This window comes from Fusarium solani, assembly GCF_023522795.1.
Source record: "Fusarium solani strain SB1 chromosome Unknown bctg00000001, whole genome shotgun sequence".
Lineage (NCBI taxonomy): Eukaryota > Fungi > Ascomycota > Sordariomycetes > Hypocreales > Nectriaceae > Fusarium > Fusarium solani.
In genome coordinates this window covers 732,378-750,808 of record NW_027072156.1, presented here as the reverse complement: position 1 = coordinate 750,808, position 18,431 = coordinate 732,378, and the positions used below count along the sequence as shown (strand labels likewise).

General features: G+C 51.6%; 5 protein-coding genes across 5 annotated transcripts; 3 read left to right on the top strand and 2 right to left on the bottom strand.

Moving 5' to 3' along the window:
* Window positions 1–119: 119 nt before the first annotated feature.
* MRS44_002341 (uncharacterized protein) lies at window positions 120–4,752 on the top strand (the record flags this gene model as incomplete). The annotated part of the gene is made up of 6 exons (XM_065622781.1): window positions 120–497; window positions 547–838; window positions 926–1,022; window positions 1,075–2,913; window positions 3,390–3,549; window positions 3,721–4,752. 6 exons carry the CDS (start codon window positions 120–122, stop codon window positions 4,750–4,752), a joined length of 3,798 nt encoding a protein of 1,265 aa, XP_065478853.1.
* A 2,966-nt stretch (window positions 4,753–7,718) lies between these two features.
* On the top strand, window positions 7,719–9,257 carry MRS44_002340 (uncharacterized protein; the record flags this gene model as incomplete). Its single annotated transcript, XM_065622780.1, has 1 exon — window positions 7,719–9,257. The coding sequence occupies one exon, from the start codon at window positions 7,719–7,721 to the stop codon at window positions 9,255–9,257; it is 1,539 nt and encodes a 512-aa protein (XP_065478852.1).
* An 810-nt stretch (window positions 9,258–10,067) lies between these two features.
* Window positions 10,068–12,370, bottom strand: MRS44_002339 (uncharacterized protein; the record flags this gene model as incomplete). The annotated part of the gene is made up of 2 exons (XM_065622779.1): window positions 10,068–11,738; window positions 11,783–12,370. The coding sequence occupies 2 exons, from the start codon at window positions 12,368–12,370 to the stop codon at window positions 10,068–10,070; spliced, it is 2,259 nt and encodes a 752-aa protein (XP_065478851.1).
* Window positions 12,371–13,547: 1,177 nt separating this feature from the next.
* Window positions 13,548–14,855, top strand: MRS44_002338 (uncharacterized protein; the record flags this gene model as incomplete). The annotated part of the gene is made up of 1 exon (XM_046284841.2): window positions 13,548–14,855. The coding sequence occupies one exon, from the start codon at window positions 13,548–13,550 to the stop codon at window positions 14,853–14,855; it is 1,308 nt and encodes a 435-aa protein (XP_046126914.2).
* A 413-nt stretch (window positions 14,856–15,268) lies between these two features.
* MRS44_002337 (uncharacterized protein) lies at window positions 15,269–17,269 on the bottom strand (the record flags this gene model as incomplete). Its single annotated transcript, XM_046278950.2, has 1 exon — window positions 15,269–17,269. The coding sequence occupies one exon, from the start codon at window positions 17,267–17,269 to the stop codon at window positions 15,269–15,271; it is 2,001 nt and encodes a 666-aa protein (XP_046126913.2).
* Between the last annotated feature and the right edge of the window lie 1,162 nt (window positions 17,270–18,431).

Sequence of the window (18,431 nt, the reverse complement as noted above, 5' to 3'; positions counted from 1 at the left end):
ACAACAGAGCAGACGAGGAATTGAGGGGAACGAAGGAAGCCAGGAAATCCCACGGTACCAACACATGAAATAACGAGTTGCTTACGAGATGTACATATGATTGGATCAAAGATAGCAATATGGCCAATCATGCTGAATGGTCACGCCAAGCCTACTGCAGGCTGGGACAGCTAAAGAGCCTCACTGACCAGGCTGTCGAGCGGGGAATCTCACCAGATGCAACAAACCTGCCAGTCTCCATAATGGACGATCATTACGTGGTCGACTCCCTTGAAACTTGCTGCTGGGGCATGGGTGAGGTTGTACGGAACATTCCGAGATGCCCGCACTCCTTTCGGCGAGCCCTTCGCAAGGAGCAAGGCCAACTATGTGCGGCCTGCTTGAAGATTGAAACCAAACTTTCCCTCATTGCCATTCAACTGGAGAAAACGCCAGAAGCCGGATCCGACCCAGAGATCCAGGATCAGGCACGAGACCTTCTGAACATTCTCCGGGAGGTGTGTTTTGTAAGTCCCTTCTGATCATACGCGCTTCGAGAGACGGCAGCTACTAAGACACGCTACCAAGTGGCCGCCTTCTGGACTGGTGAACCTCCAACAGAACAAGAACTGGACCTTTGAGAGGCTCGCAGAGTTTGTCAATGATGAGACCCGCAAAGAATCTCTGTGCAAGAGCATGTTGAAATATCTGGCAGAACCACCCTTTATCCAGGAAGGACTGACCAAAATATGCGACAAAATACTTACTACACTCCAGAGTGAAGAGACGGAACAGATAGCAAAGATGGTGGAGCCGGACGACCATTCTCGCTCTCACAAGGCGTTGTTCTCGACCCTTTGTGAGTATACACGCTGCGACTCTTGTCATTTATCCCGCAGTAGCGGCATGCCAGATTCATGGCATCCAGCAAGACTGTTCTTGGTAGACTCAAAGGTTGACGAGGACGACTTGGTCCACTTTGATGTCATCGCGTCATCTAACCAAAACGGATGGTGGCAAGATCTCTGCATCCAGATACCATTGTAAGTCTGGCATAGATTACAAGTCGCAGTTCTGGACTGAACGCATCATCAGAGCGACTGGACGAAAAGTAGCCTTCACTAATGACAAGATACCAACGACTCAGCCCTCTCCCGCACGCCTCAAGGGCTTCTGTCAAATCTTTGAGAGTGATGATGGCTGTCGGATCTCCCTCAAGTTGCAGGATGGAGCCTTCTTCCGGATGAGCGCTGATGCCCTCAAACACCGGGCATCCCCAGGTATGGGAATCTCTTTAGCGGATGTTCTGGATCAGTACGAGCTCAGCGTCAAAGAGAGGTTTTCTCTCGCCCACTCCGTGGCTCTCGCCTTTTGGCAGTACTACGAGTCGCAGCTCATGCATCGCGCATGGACAAGCCAAACCATCTGGCTCATGCCTGAGCCCGATCTCCTGGACAACTCAGAACGGCTACCCTTAAAAACGTATATATCTTTTCATCCAGAGGCAGTTGAGTGTGCCTATGACGCCTCTGAGTTCATCATGTCGAATTCTCTCATACACAGATGCCCTCGCATTCAATGCCTAGCCCTCCTGCTTCTCGAAATTGGACTAGGCAAGCCGTTCCGAGGTCGTTCGTTTGATAAACACGTCCTGCAGCTCAACTATACCAATTCTGTGGCCTCTAAGTACCTTGAAGAACTCAAATCGGCCACATGGGACAACTTTGCTCACAAGTACATTTTCACGGACGCTATCGAGGAATGCCTCAAGTTCGACGGTTTGACAGGCAAGGATGGGAAACAGGACACCGGTGACTGTCGTGTCTCTCGGAGAACCCTGCTTCATCAGAGAGTTGTCTCTCGTCTCGAATGGTTAAGTCGGTCATTCCGAAGAACTAATGCTCAGGTAGACTATCTGTCTCTGAAGCAGCATGCCCCGGTATCTGTATCTGATGAGGCTAGCTTAGCGACAAGCACTATCCAGCTACCTATACCAACAAACAAGTGTGTCGAAAACGAAGCCAGGCCAGACGTATCATGGATACGCCCTGCCAATCGTTGGGGCTTCGAGACAGCCATAATCTGCGCCCTAACTTTGGAGGCTGATGCAATCGAAGCCCTCTTCGACCACCATTGGGAAGACCAGAAGTCGTTCTACGGCAAAGCCCCGGGGGACCCGAATGTCTATTCCACTGGTGTCATGGGCCGGCACAATGTAGTTCTGGCCTACATGTCAGGGATGGGCAAGTCTGCTGCTGCCAGCGTCGCTGCCTCTTGTCGTATGAGTTTTCCAAACATCAAGCTCGCCATCCTCGTTGGCATCTGTGGGGCGGTACCTGTCATTCCCGGTACGGCCAAGAAGATCAACCTGGGCGACGTGATCTTGAGTGATGGGGTCGTTCAGTACGACTTTGGCCGGCAGCTCCCAGAGCGCTTCGAGCGAAAAGACACTCTTCTTGAGTCGCTGGGAAGGCCAAACCCAGAGATCCGGTCGACTCTTAACAAGTTGAAAGGCCTCCGTGGCATGAAAGCGTTGCAAGCCAAGATGTCTCACTATCTAAATGAGCTTGGCAAAGAACCTAAGTTGCGGGCCAAGTACCCTGTTTCGGAGAAAAGCAACCCCACCGGGCGAGAGTCCTTACGTTATACCGACAAGACATCACATGAGAGGGGGCGGCTTCAGGATGAGATTGTATCTCACCGCCGTCCAGGCCAGGGCTCAGTCGCCACACCAAAGCCCGCGATACACTTTGGTCTTATCGCGTCGGGGGACACAGTGATGAAGTCAGCAGAACAGAGAGATGACATTGCGAAAAGAGAAAAGACCATCGCTTTTGAGATGGAGGGTGCGGCAGTATGGGAGACCTTTCCCTGCCTGGTGATTAAGGGAGCATGTGACTACGCAGACAGCCGCAAGACAAAGGTGTTTCAACGGTACGCGGCAGCAACGGCGGCAGCATGTACAAAGGGGTTTTTGGATAGTTGGGAGTCCCCGCAGATGGGTGACTACAGATGACGACGATCAGTATGGGATAGGCCTGGAGCTGTCATCATTACACTGAATCAAACTTGACATGACTACTGGACACCCGCTTGCGGCGAACATTAGACATAGAAAAAGCCCTATCATATGCTCATATGATGTCCTGTTTCCGAAATATCGAGGCCGTAGCAAGCTTGAGATTCAATATGAGGAAGTGTCAGGCAAAGAGGTATCGCTAACACAGCCCAGCTGTTAACGGGTCACAGGCCGGGAAAATGAGGCTGTTTAGCTGAGGAAACCAGAAAAGTGTGTACACCCTTCCCGGAACTCCTGCCGGTTCCCCACGGCCGTAAGAGAGGAGCGTTCTAGAGACCGAGAGTTGAGGTTTAGGAAGTATGTGCATTGAGCTGCCACTTTCACCCCTTAGTCTCAGAAATGTCAATTCCTCTCTCGACGCAAAAAGGAGCCATAATGACCCTCTGGTTTATGAGAAGCTACGATACTTGGTCTCTCGATATGCGACAGCTAACCCGGCCAACCACGGACTCAGTTTTGGTGACATGAAACATGGAACAACCCCCACCTACGTCAGACTTGCTGGGCGCCTAACGTCTGCCTCCAGTTTGCCTTGCGGACAGAGCCTTTTTCAACCTACAGTCATGTTTGTAATTTGTGGCGGAGTTATTTCATTTATCATTCAGTCCTTGCTCAGCAGCAGCAGCAGCAGCATTTAAGAGCATCTGCACCCATGATCCCAGCAACCATCATCACCTCGAATCAGGCCCAGTCTGAGTCCAGCAGAAGCATTCTTTCCCCCAGTATCCATTCATCTCGCCTTCAGTCCTGAGTTTCAACGCTCGAAAACCATGAAGAAACTCCAGTATGGCTTGCAGCTCCTCGCCTTCATATCCTTGTTCGGCTCCGTCACAAGCCGCCCTATCAGATACATACAGATCAAAGCCCCAGACATGAAGCCGCCCTTGACCCCCGAAGAGTCCCAATGGGGCAACCGGTTCGAAGCTGGCTTGGAGCTTTACGACTTGTACTCAAAAGGCTTTGCTTCCATTCAGTGTTTCGAAAACATGGCACTGGCCTCCACGGTCGACGGGGGCGCGGACACTTGCGACACGAGCGATCCGACCTCATCCATACACGTCGAGAAGGCCGACGCCATCCTCATGCCAGAGCAGTACCGACAAGCACTGAATCGCTTCAACAGGCTTGCATTGGACAATAAAATATTTCCAATGGCCTTAGAACCATGCTTAAAGCAAGACCCTGAAGCTTTACTGGCTATTATCAACCTCCCTTCGGAAGCAAGATCTGCTGCCACGAAAAAGTTTGGGAGAATACTAGCGGAAGAGAACGCAAGGGACGACCAGAAAGCTCTTTCCGAAGCATCCAAAGCAGCCGTCCTAAGTGTTTTGCAGTCCAAGAGAGCAGCAAAGGACAACAAAAACATTGAGCAGTGGTGGAAGGAAGCGCGTTCCAAGTCTGCCAAGAAGGGCAAGGTGTTGTCTTTCGGGCCAGACGACGAAGAGGGCGTGGGTCTTATCGTGGGATACATTGCCAGGCAGGCTTTTGGAAAGCCGCTGGACTTTTTGGATGATGATCCTTACTATGGGCTTCACCCCGATGAGGACGATATCCCAAAAAATCTCCTGTCCAAGACAACTAAGTTGAAGATGCATCCAGCAATCTTCAAGGGCGATTGGCCTGTCAGCATTAGAGAAGCCAATTTTTATGCTGCCCGGAAAATCCTGCATCCGAGCAAGGATGGTAGGAATTGAGAGGTACGACAGAATGGGCGGCAAGGGGCGGTGTTTATGTGAAAGAGGGGCAGTGACGAGAGGGCTGGTCAACAACATTGATACGCGGTGCTGGAACAGAGGCGGCATTCGAGATAGAGTATAACATATGACGAATTTCAAATGCCCAAATTGTCTATAAACTGCCTGGTTTTTCTTCTTCTCTATTTTTACTACGTGTGTCTGAGGCATTTGATCACCAGACAGCTTGGAGACCATGGTGGGCGCAGACGCTCTCTTGAGGGAATCTGAGCCAATATTTGCTGAAGATGCGCAATCAGCTGCACTTTTTGTTAAAACCTCGAGCAGATGTAAGGTTTTCGTGGTGTGTTCATCAATCAGTAGCTAGTGAGACCAGAGTTCCTGCTGGACAGACCACTCTCGGCCGGTCCTTGAGAAAAAGTCAAAGGCCCCTTTTGGGTGAACATGAGTTGCCGTGTGGGCCTAGACGTTCTTGTTTAATAAATATCACAAGTTCCTTATCTCGTAGTAAGCCTTTGATTGGATGTGACGCGTCAACATGTCGTGGATAGACCTAGGTGGTTAGTCACCAAAACCTTACGTGAAGGCTCTTGTCATGTACAACCACCAACTTCAACTCATCAACCATCACTTCGAGTTTAAATACTCATTATTTGTTCTTTTACAAACTCTTCAGGCTCATGATCCATTTTGACTTGTTGCGGTGCATTCTATCATGCCATTGGGTTTCAGGCCAAGCTCGACGATGCATTTTTGTACAGTTTGCGCTGAAATGCAATAGGCGGTAGTATTGCGCTTAGCGACCAATCATATAGACTTGATAAGCTTCAAATCCAAAGGTTTGAAGAGTTGGTAATAGCCGTATTCGACAAAAGAAGAGGAGCTCACTGAGCTATTTTAGACACCTTGCCTTTGGGCGTCATTGTCACCCGGTTTGGGCAGCCACAGAACCATGAAACAGCCACGCCTTTGGTGCCCCCAACAGAGTCGTTAAAAACAAGATCTTTCAAAGAGTGGGATGGTCGCCCCCAAAGAGACCTTCTGTATGCGGGAAGACCTTCTGTCACTGCCGAGCCGAGCGGTTCTAGAAGCCGCTGGCTTCCGCCACCAGACCAGCCCTAAAAGTCTCTCAGACGACTTCATCCAAGTTCAGGTCGAACGACTTTTGTACAAATGGTTCGATCCGATAGGATAGTTGGGCGCAGGGATCTAGGCTCTTAACAAATGGAGTAGGGTAAAGAGAGATTGAGCCCTGCCAGATTTGTTATAGGGTTACTGCATCGAAATTCCAGAACAACATGCCGAGTACCGGGTATTCTCTGCAGCTGACAGTGAGTGTGCTCTCAGGTGTCCGAGTTGTAGATTGCATCACATGGTCTTTCTTTACGAGAATAAATACCGAGGTCCAAATGCGTGATCTCATGAAGGCCACCAACAATCTAACGGCAAGAGACCGGGACGAGAAGAAAGAGCCAAAATGTACAACTTTTGACAAACTCAAGTATTTTCGGCTCTTGAATGCCTTTACAAACAAGATTTGTCTTGGCTTTTGGCCAACGCTCGCTTGGTTGTAGCCGTGCTGACTGCCCCATACTCCAATCACGTTTATTTTGATGGAGTAATAGTTTAGGTTATGACATTTGTCAAGTCAATGCTTTATCGCTGAAAGCTCAATGGAACCGAAAGGGCCGAATTCTTTTACAGATGGAGCACAACAAATTGTTTAGCATTGTCAAGGTTTTCGTACATACTGAATTACAGAAGTGACTTGATGTTGGTTCATTGTATTCAAGTTTATGAATGCGTTCCAAGACATCGAATGCCTGAGACTTTCAAGGTCCGGGCTTGATTCAAGATCCCTGACCAAGCGCATGATTTAGTTCTTGAGCCGTCACCAACCGGGTCGCAACATGTATTGCCTAGCCTATCAAACAGCTTCTAATCGTTCAAAAGGGATAGATGACGTGGGCCGGTTGGTTCAAACCAATACAAGCCTTGATGAAACAGCAGACGTGGCTGAGCCAAGAGGTGACCGGCTTACCTATCTTGTCGCGTCTCCCATTACTCCATGACATTAGCAAGGTCGGCGTCGCGCTGGTACCAACCTGTGGCGAGCCTCGCCATCCCTGAGGCGCGACTCGACTCGCATCTCCACTTGGGACCGCCGGCGACGGGATAGTTGTCTAGTTGACACGACCTTGACCCCGACAAGTGGATACGCCGCCGGCCACCGCCGGCCAGTCGCTGTGACGATCAGCAATTCCAAGGCCGGGAGCGCTATGCCCTATCAGACATCGTCGTTACCAAGAGCCGTCGTTAGCGTCGGAAAGCGTCCTGATGTGCGGCTTTTTGAGGCTCTCCGAAAGGGGCGCCATGCAGTAGGCCTACCAGACACAGGGCACCACATAAATTTCAGCCTCCCCTATGTTTTTCGGCGCATTCAACTCCTCATCTTTCACCTGGGGAAAACCTGCTAAATGGCGTGCATCGGAAAGTACGTAAATACCACGCAATCAGCAGCTGACGGGGCGGATATGGAGGACGATTCGAATCGCGCCCGCCCCCGGAGTCCCCGGAGTGCCATCGCAACGGGCGAGCCCAGGGCACTCCACAAACTTCGTCAATCGTTTGCTAATAGCTTCTCGGACGCCCGTCGGTGATTCGAGGCTTACGGGCCGACGACTCCAGCACGGATGGGCCTTGCGGAGGTTTCAATGCCCATCACCAGATTTTTACGTACAACAACACGGGGCTCCTTATGGGGTGCCTCACCCTTCTCACCAACGTGGGGATCGTCTCCATTGCGACCGATGAGAGCTTGGGCCAAAATGATTCTGTTAAAAAGGGTCGCGTCTAGTCGCTTCCCCGGTGTCTTCTTTTGAAAATCGTGGAGTTCAAGCAGCTCGCTTCGTTTCTCTCCAGACTTTCCCCAGAATCACACCTCCCACTGCATCCATTCCTTCAACATGGACACCGCAAACAATATGATGATATCTCAGCAACCGCTGGCGCCTTCAGCCACGGAAAAGAACCACGGGCTTGACGATGACAAGATTGCCCAGATCAACGACTCCTACGACCAAGCCCCCGGCACCATCACCGACTTTGAAAAGCAAAAGATCGCCGAGGGAGAGGCGCACTTCCACCGTCTAGGATGGAAGCGTCTGACCGTCATCCTCATGGTCGAGGCCATTGGCCTTGGTCTTTTCAGTCTCCCCGGTGCCTTTGCGACTCTCGGTGTTGTAGCAGGAACCTTCTGCTGCGTTACGCTGGGTCTCATTGCCATCTACACTGGTTACATCATTGGCAAGGTCAAGGTGGTTTTTCCTCAGATTGGCCACTATGGCGACATTGGTGGCCTCCTGATGGGCCGCTTCGGAGAAGAGCTTTTCGGCGGCATGTACGTGCTGCAGCTGATTCTCATGACTTCTTCCTACGTTCTCACGGGCACAATCGCTCTCAATGTTCTCAGCGACAAGGGAACATGCGGCGTTGTCTTTGGAATCGTCACTGCGATTCTCCTGTTTGTGTTGGCCATCCCACCCTCATTTACTGAAGCCGCCATTCTGGGCTACATCGACATTGTCTCTGTTATGTCCGCCATCCTCATCGCCGTCATCGCCTCAGGCGTTCAATCCTCCAACGCCCCTGGTGGTCTGGCTGCCGTCAACTGGTCAGCGTGGCCAGCCGAGGGCTGCACCTTCAAGGACGCCATGGTAGCCATCTGCAACATGATTTTCGCCTACAGTTTCTCCATGTTCATGACTCCATTCCAGTCTGAGATGCACACCCCGTCAGACTACATGAAGTCAGTCTGGGTTCTGGGAATCGTTGAGATGGTCATCTACACCGTTACAGGCGTTCTCATCTACACCTTTATCGGAGCTGATGTCCAGAGCCCGGCTCTTCTCTCGCTCGACGGTGTCATGCCCAAGGTGGCCTTTGGCGTTGCGCTCCCCGTCATCTTTGTGTCTGGCGCCATCGGCAACACGGTTACTGCTCGTTATGTTCATATCCGACTTTACAAGAACTCGATCATCCGATTCATCAACACCCCCAAGGGCTGGATCACCTGGATTGCCGTCCTGGCCGCCATCACGGCTCTCTCCTGGGTTCTCGGCGAGGCCATCCCCTTCTTCTCGGATCTCCTCTCGCTCATTTCCGCCCTGTTCGTGTCTGGCTTTATTCTGTACTTCCCGCCTATCATGTGGTACAAGCTTCTCCTCAAGGGCAAGTGGTACGACCGAGAGAATATCCTCCATGCCATCTGCTGCGTGCTGGCCTTCCTCTTCGGTCTTCTCGTCCTCGTCGGAGGAACGTACGCCACCATCAAGGATATCGTAAGTGTCTCAAAACCTGATTTTACCTTGTTTGATTTCAAAACTGACCCTTGGGATAGCAACACCATTACAAGATTGGTGCTTTCCGGACTCCGTTCTCTTGCACCGAGTGAGCCGAGGGACGCGTTTGAGTCCCCCTCCTCTGCTGGTTCCGGAGCTGTTTGATGGATTTGTAAGATGTGGCAGTGTATATATGAATAGATAGCCAGTGTACAAGATTTGAAGCGTTATTCTCAGCCCAAGCGCATCCTTTCCTTTTATTGTTGAGTGCATGGGACAGATGTGGGCACCGACAGGGAGGTGAGGACCCCTGCTGCAACAACACCCGCTGATAGCCGGCGATGCCAAGAAATGAGACTATAGCCATGGATGTCAGTAGCGAAACAAGTTAGATTTGAATGACTGATCGAAACCCCCATGTCTGGGGAGTGGGTAACGTCCCGGCGGCCATGTGGTGAGCCGCCGGCAGAGCAACGTGAAAGATGACAGCTGAATCGCCACAGGTGGACACTTCTCCGTCTTCTACTCGATCCGAGAGAGGTCCACCTGAAACTGGGGGAGATTCTTGAATGAGCGTAGAGAATGGGGTTGCTGTGCTTTCCCCGTGGATTTCCGTTCCCCCATGTCTGCTCTTTGCGGAGGTTCTCCTTTCATTCAAGATGGGATGAAAATGAAGTTCATGTCTCACAAGAGCCTCCAATAGTTCATGCACGATCCTGCGTAGTAAGATGCAGATACTTCGATCTTGGGAATCATCCCATGCTCCACCAAGAGCGAGATGAGATGTAGATGGACGACAGAAAAAGAAAAGAACATGCAGATTCGTTCTCACCGCCGATTCATCTCGGATACTACATGTTACATTACCCGAGATAGAGGGTCAAACATGACGACTGATCGTTCTGTAATAACGACAGCCAAACGGCCAGGGCGAACTCCCGTATTGACATTTTCTACGGATGCATATTTTCCACACTATTTGCAGAACTCGGCAGCAACATTCGTCAAGCCCTCAGTAACCTTCTTTATCGAATCCACATCCGCCCATTCCTCTTTAGCATGAAGACCCTCGCCCTTCGGACCCCAAAGCAAAGGCACAATCCCTTCTTGAGACAGAAGGGCACAGTCGGTCCAGAATGTACCCCCAGCCAAAGTAGCGTCCTTTCCTATAGCCTTGCCTGCGATATCGGCCACGAGCTTGGTGAAAGGGTGGTCCAGCGGAGTCGAATGAGCGGGACGACTGAACGTGACCTTCAGGTCAGCCTTGAAGCTGGGGACCTCGCTAGCCACCTTGGCCATGACCTTTCGGATCTCTCGCTCCACTGTCTCCGGTGTTTCTCCATCGACGGTTCGACGTTCCATGGTGATGGTGCATCGTGCAGGGTAAGAAGACGACTCCTCACCTCCGCTGATGATGGAAGCATGAACCGTGCCGGTTCCCAAGGTTGGATCAGCAGGACCCTCTTGAAGCCGTTTCGCGTATCTTCCAAACTCAGCTAAAAAGTATCCAGCGTTCACAATAGCGTCGATACCGAGATCAGCCCTCGAGCCGTGTGCCGCAAGACCGTGGACCGTAAGCTCCAGCACGACAAAGCCCTTGTGGGCATGAAGAATAGCGAGGTCTGTCGGCTCTGACACAATGGCAGCATCGGCCCGCCAGCCTGCACGAAGAACATCTTCAGTCCCGATACTGGCATCTTCTTCGTCGGCAACACCGGTGAAGATGACATCGCCTCGAAGACCGAGCTTCCTGGCGTTGGCGAGAGCCACCATTGCGGCTGCGACGCCGGACTTCATGTCAGCCGCTCCACGGCCATAAAGCTTTCCATCAACAATCTTGCCGCTGAGAGGATCATCCTCGTACCCCATCAGAGTAACGGTGTCGATGTGCCCGTTCAACATCAGACTCTTGCCACCGCCAGAACCACGCGCGACACCAACAACCGACGGACGACCCTTGGTGTACTCGACCCAGTGGGATTCCAGATCTCGGTGTTCCAACCAAGCAGTGACATAGCGAGCGATGGCTACCTCGCCAGGGCCAGGTACGGAGCCAAGCGTTGGGCTTGCCGAGTTGATCTGGACAAGGGTCTGAGTGAGGGTAACGGGATCATCACCAGAAACGTCGCGGGGAATGTCGTAGTCCCTGTTGCGCTCTGTACAAAAGAGAACGACGACGGACTTTTCGTCAAGACCAAGAGTTTCCTTGTCAGAGGGCGTGAGTCGGCGGAGTGCAGCGAGCGAAGCAGCACCACATGGTCCAGCCTCAACACCCTGCGATTGGAGATAGAGAGCGGCTTGATGCGACTCAAAGTCCGAAACCGTGACACTCGCATCTACTCCATCTTTCAACAGATCCCAAGCAATGGTCGATGGGACTCCGCAGTTGAGGCCAGCCATGATGGTGCCAGATGTTGGGATCGTTGTGAACTCTCCCCTCTCAAGGCTCTTCCACAGACAAGCCGCTGTGTCTGGCTCGACAGTAACGACAGAGGTCGAAGTCCCTTGTCTCTTGAAGTGGGAGGTGACGGCTTGAGCGAAGGAGCCGACACCAACGGGGGCAAAGACAAAATCGGCAGTAGAGGAGCCGAGCTGGGAGTCTACCTCGCGCATCATGGTGAGATAACCATCAACGATCCACTGTATCTGCGTCAGATTTTTAATGTCTTGATTTAAGGAGAAGAACTGACCTGAGGGATATCCTGGTAGTCACCAAAGGCATGGTCTTGGACCAAGATACCTTTCTCGTGCTTAGAGGCCGCCTCAACTTCCAAGATGGCATCTTCATAGCTTCCCTTGCTGATGACTACAGTAGCACCCTCCGACTGAATGAGCTTGACGGTAGATGGATGCACAGTCAAGGGAACATGGATCTCGGCCCCAATGCCAAAGATGGCACCCATCCTCGCCACTGCACGCCCATGGTTACCCTCGGTAGCAGCGTACAGCACCAGTTGATGCGATTTAGCAGCCTTCTTCACAGTCTCAATGTCAGAGTCAAGAGGCAGCCCCAGCTTCTGTGTGATTGAACGGAAAGAGCCCCAAGAGGCGCCAAGGATCTTGAAGGCGGGCAGGCCGAAGCGACTGGTCTCATCCTTGACGTGAACAGCAGCGACGCCAATTTCCTTGGCGACACTCTCCAGACTGACCAGTGGTGTTGGTTGGTAGTCGGGGAGGCTCTGGTGGAAGCGATCAATGACGTCCGTCGAGGAGGGGGTGGGGGAGGTCCATGATTTGGCCTTGGAGTTGAAGTGAACAGGGCGACGAGCTGTGGCCATGATGACGGGGAAATGGAGTTTCTGAGAAGGATAAGGGGGTGAAGAAGGAACGAAGGGAGCGAACGGATTCACAGTGATTGGGTTGACCGAGAACAAACGGGTCTTTCTGATGATGGATGTGAGGCCGCAATGAAGGTTGGCTCAGCTCTTGATCCAAAGATCCAAGTTGAGATATTTTCTTCACTATCTAAGGAGATTTGAGAGATATTTATACTTGCAATCTCTTCAGAGGGGGCATCAATTGATGGATGTCGACATTGGGCGATGCGCCTTCTGCGTACATAGGTTTGCCTTTGTCAAGTTGTCCACCGACAAGCTGCCCCGCAGATGAGGAACCGGCCTCGGCATCATCACGACTCGCATATTCCGATATTCGCCAGGAGCATCTCTATTCAAGACCACCAGTTATTGCGACTTGGCACAGCTTGAGTGGTTCATTCCGACACATTTTCAGGGGTTCAACTATCTCCAAGGTGTGCATACAACACAAACGTCCATCCTCTCAGCGGCATTATCCACCCCAGACATCGAGCATCTCGTTCTTGTGGACCCCGCCAGATATGAAAACAGTGCAACTTGGCGATCTACCGCCCGTGGTTATTTTCAACAACCTCGGGGTATTTCTCTATGAGACACTCTTCCACCCATCGCAACCGTGTACCTAGATGCTCGACGTCAAAGTTGGTTCCCTCCCGTGCTGCCAAGAAAAGCCTGGTGCAAGGGAATGTAATCTGGAACAAGTTCTATTGCTTTCCTTATCCTCATGCTAATGCAATGCGCCCCAATAGTGCCGGGAGCTGAACTGAAGACCCTCACGAGGCCGCAGCCACTGGGGAAATATGACCACTAAAACTGCTTTAGGCGATAACCATACCAATCATACACGCTGTAATACGCCAACTTCTCAGCCCGAGGGGCCTGGATCACAGCGTGCAGCGGGTCGCAAATGGCGGCTGGTCAAGGCAGATTTCCCCAAAATAAGCTTAATACAAGAGTGTCCGTCGAGCCATTCCATTGCGGTTTAACTTGACCACTTTCTTTTCGACTTCTACTTAAAGACTCTCATTTCAGAAAAGGGTTTCTTATTGCGCCGGCCTCCGACCACTGTTCATTCCGCCAACACCGATCCAGCACCGCTCCATTGCGTACTCAAAATCGCGACATGGCTCCCCCAAAAATGGGCCCCTTCGAGCGTGGCCAAAGATACACCGGCTTGACAAAACAAGCTCAGCTGTTCTATGAACAACACAGGAAGGATTCCCAGTCATGCGAAGAGAGTGCAAAGACGCTTTTTCAGGCGGTAACGGCCATCGCCGCTGCTCAAGGCACAACCTTGGACCAAGTTTTCGGTTTGCCTGATGCCTTCACCAACATGGTGTTTGATGGAGGTTTCGAGTACCATGGCCCTGACAGTGTCGGCGAGTTCCTCTCCCATGCACAGTGGTTCTTCCTGTGCTCGCTCGTGGGACTTGGCAACGCGTCTGCTGGAGCGTCATCACTCTTTTACTACATCAGTGCCACGCTGTGTCTGGAACCCCGTAGCTATCCCATCTATGCTCGGATGCGCCTCGGTTCTTGCTTCCGCCTTGCGAGAACACCTGAATCTCCTTTTCTGTACAAACGCCTTCTTCCATGGGCTCGGCTAGGCCATTTCTTCCAGGGCAAAGGAAACTGTACTGTTGTCATGATTGGAATGGAGCTGTTCGATGGTGACCTCACCTACGAGGACTCTACGAAACCCATTCACGATGTGGCACCCTTGCGACTGAACGCATGCGCACATTCAACCATCATGAAGGCCATTTCGGACAGCATCTCCAAGCTTGCAGCCAAGGCTTCAAAGCAAGCAGAGGACCCCGAGACCGCCTCATCGTTTGACATTCGCAATGAGTTCGACGCCGTCGCCCAGTCGTTGATCGCAGCATACGACAAAGTTCCCGATGAAGCTCTGGAAAGGGTGGGAGATTATGACAGGATCTATCAAAAAAAGTATCTAGGCCAAGATCCTGACCTCAGCGACTTTGTTTTCGAGTTGAAGAAGGCGGCGCCTACAAACATTATTCGGCTCGACATATCCCATGGTTTCGCTATGAACTCGCTTTGGGCGGAGACGGGGGCTTACGACGGTGCGTTGTACGGAAAGTTCAGCTATGACGGTACCGAGGAAAAGATCTTCCTAGAGGATGACGAACTGATCACAGGGGCGACATGGAAGAAGGGGTTGTTGGCTGAGGATACCAGGAAAAAACTCGTCTTCGACTTGACCATCACCACCACGAAGAGGACGCTTGGACCCTTTGGCACAGGCGGTGACGAGATTAGGGGGGATGCCGTGGAAGAAGAATCTTTCCAGGTTCCTGACAAGATGAAGGTCTGTGGCATGGTCGACCTAGCAAGCGAGTTCATCGAGCACCGTGGCGACGTCGTCATGGAGAATGGGCCATACATTGCCGAGTTGCGCTTCCTTGTCGCTCCAGCCAACTGACGTTTTGGACTCTGGGGGGAGCACTTGGTGCATCATTGAGACTGATTTCGGTAAAGTATTTCTCATGTTGGGTGTTTCTTGGTCAAAAAAGCTGTCGGGAAGTGCTGTATTACCTTTGCAATGCTAGTTTGGGTTGATGAAGCGATATATGTGTAATAATCTCGTATGCCCACACTATTAATCCGGTCAAAGACCTCTACACACTCGCCCATTCTGCCATCGAAGAGTTTTGATCTCACGAGCTACAACCGAACCGTACCGACCAGCCCATGCCCCCGGATACGGCACCTGCAGTGATCGCCAGCCCCTCGACAATAGAAGGAAATTTCACCCTGGGGGGTCTCCTCAGCCTGCACCTGATGAAGAGGAGCGTTCCCGGAGCGGAGTGATAGTGGTTTTTGAGGACAAGTTATTCACCGGAAGCTCAAGTCTACCCACTTACTATCCATGATGCTCAAGAGTTCCCCATCCATAATCCCGTGAACGTAGGCCTTCCCCACGATATGGTAATGCTCGGAGGAGTCCGAACTATCTTTCCGAGTGATGAACGGCACACGCCCACCAGAAAGAAGGACTACTATATCGCCATGCTGAGCAGAGGGAGGTGCCAGGCCCATATACCCAGCCTTTGTGACAAAGAGCCTTCTGGACCACGCTATATGGTGCATAGTACTCTCAAACCGCCCAGTATCTTTTCCCGGGGTTCCATTAGGAGGGAAAACATTCCGTAGCGCGCCAAGTATTGAGTCGATGCCAGGGGTCAAGCTTGAAGTCTCGCCTTCTTCCCTTGGAGTTGCATGGGAGCTCGCAAGATACTGCGAGAGTTCCTCCTTAGCTTGTGATGCAAATGCAGCAAAATGTTGGATCCACTCTTGTGGCACTGGATACTCGTACGTTCCTAGGCCGATGTTTCCTATCAGCGTGCGCCAGAATGCGTCAATCATGGTGTCAGATTCGCCATTAACGGACGGATATCGTGCCCCAAAGTCCAGCATGCTCCCCCAATTCTCCAATCTAATCTGACTTGCTTGGTCTGCCAAGGGGGCAATTCTTTCTATCGTGTCGAACCTGCAGGCCGACAGCACCAGGGTGTTTGGGTCGGCGGAAGAATATCGAGCTTCGACCTGCCGTCCTGTAGCAGCAGCGTACAGAGTCAAGTTTCCGCTCCTGGGTGGCATGCAGAGAATAGAAACAACCTGATGCACACTATAGTCGGGTACCCAACTTGGAAGTTGATGAAAGTGCCGGAATTTCACATCCTCGATACCAGAAAGGAGGTCAAGGGAGCCTTGGCTGATGAGGTGAAGGGTGACATCCCGGAAGACCTCGACTACCGACTTTCGATAGTCTGGTCGGAGTAGAGGTGGCAGAGGCTCAGATCTCCGACTCTCGGCCAAGTTCATCAGGGCAAATATCTTGTCGACTGGCATCGTAGCTTTAAAACGCCGGGTCGATGCCAGCAGGAGATCCAGACTCTGACGTTCCCCCTCCTGATGCCGCACGCGGCAGTTCATCATGCCCGTCAGAAATCCCGCGGCGCCAGACACTTTGTACTCATCGTGAAGATGCTTGATCCAGGAACTTTCGACGAGGAATGTGGCAGCTCTTCCGAGAACATCAAAGGGTAGCATCAACAACCCACAGAATATCGAGGCGTTCCGAGAAACGGCGATTTCCTGAATGATCCAGGCGCGTTCGAATGCGGACCGGGAAATGAAATGCATGAGAGCACCCCATTTTGGGGAGGGATAGACTGGCAATCCAACGACGTGCATGTAGATGGGGTTAAGCAGAGCATCAAGGTCAGGGCGCTGATTGCCGGAGGCCGAGTGGGACATCTCCAGACGATTCAGCGACACCAGCATGTCCATGACATCCTCCGTGTGTTCGTCCGGTTCACCGATCCAGAAAAGATCCATAGAGGCGCGCTCATATATTGCACACATTTGCCCAATCTGCTGCACACGCTCATCTTGGTCGTCTTGGTTGATGCATATCTGATCAATCCAAATGATGCGCTCACCAGCTGTATGGCGGTAATTCTGGAGGAAGTTCCAGAGATTCAGGCTGATATTCAGGTACGTTTCATTGATCAATACGGGCCGGAATATGTTGGGTAAACTCTCTTCATGCCATGTGTAAGACAACGCGATATATCTCGGAGTGTCTTGGGCAGCCAGGTCTGCATCAAACATCCGGCATCGCAGAATGTCTTGACCGCCGTCTGATAGAATCTGAAGCAGACGAAAACTGGTAGAATTTGGAAGATGACCATACTCCAATTTCGGCGTGTCTCGTGGTACTTCAAGAGCTTGAGGGTCTACACCCGGGAAGATCTCTGAGGCGCTCACGGCCTCGCGGTTGGGTGATCGCTGGCCTGAGATGGTGATGACGGTCATTGGTTGAGAACTCATATCGGCCAGAAGCGTTGCGAAACTATACGATTTGGCCGTGGAGATGCCAGTTGCCAGTCGAGTTGAAGAGCCAAGACATGGAAGCCTCCAAAACGGAAGGGGTTGAAGATAAGCGCTGGAGCCTGGCTTACAAGGCAGATTGGGAGGCAGGGCAGAATTACCGGAAGATAAAAAGTCCGACAGACTCTTACATAGGAATCAGCCTCATTCTGTGAGGGGTTGAAGCTGTTGGGCAGACCATTGTGAGGTTCCAATGACCTACAACACGTCTGCTTGCCAGTTAACATGTCGAAGAAATGCAAGCGGGTGAGAAGGCGAGCCACTTTATCAGCTTGGGCTCCACTTGGAAACTCAAAGGGACCTTCCTTTATAAGATGGGCGATTGAGTAGCCTTCACCAGGCCGTGAGGTAGATGCATGAGTCGAGCATCACTGACAGTCTGTAGTCCGCCAACGTGCGCCTTCCCCAAACACCCGACATTCGAGCACGAGTCGCCATATTTGATCACCATGTTATTAAGCTCGTTTGTTGGATCATCAACAGGTCCTCACTGAGGTCACATTACCTGGCGAAATGCAGTCTTGAGAATAGCAAATCTGGGCTGGAGCCAATGGCGCTCTAGGGCTATCGAGAAAGCCTTGACACTGCCAACGCTACCTACAGGCTACAGCGGGGGCCCAATGGAGGGGGCGATTGCTAACCAAAGTGACAATAATTGTCGCTATCTACTAGAAGAAATGAGTGCTACAATGGGTAGGCTTCCAGTTTCTTTTTGTGAGGAAACCTTTATTCGTCTCCAGCTATGCCACCCAGCGAAGGCGAGGAATCATCTCAGTGGGAACAGTGGTTTTTTCTTCAAGCCACAGCGCGCCCTCCAAGTACCTCCCGCTAACGCCATAGAGTGCGTGAAAATTGCACCTTCAGACTCAAACAATGAAAAGATGGATAAAATGAGAATTAACAGTTTACAAAATGATTGCCTCAGATGCAGATAATGAACATCAAGGCTGCCACATCTGGTGTCCATTGGCTGGTTCTGTGAGACTCCCCTTTCCATCTAGACCGTCTTGACTCGAGCAAAGTGACTAAGCCCAAAACTCCAACCATCCTCGCCGCGTGACGTTATCGCCAAACTCCGCTCTCACATCGTCGACTCATTCCT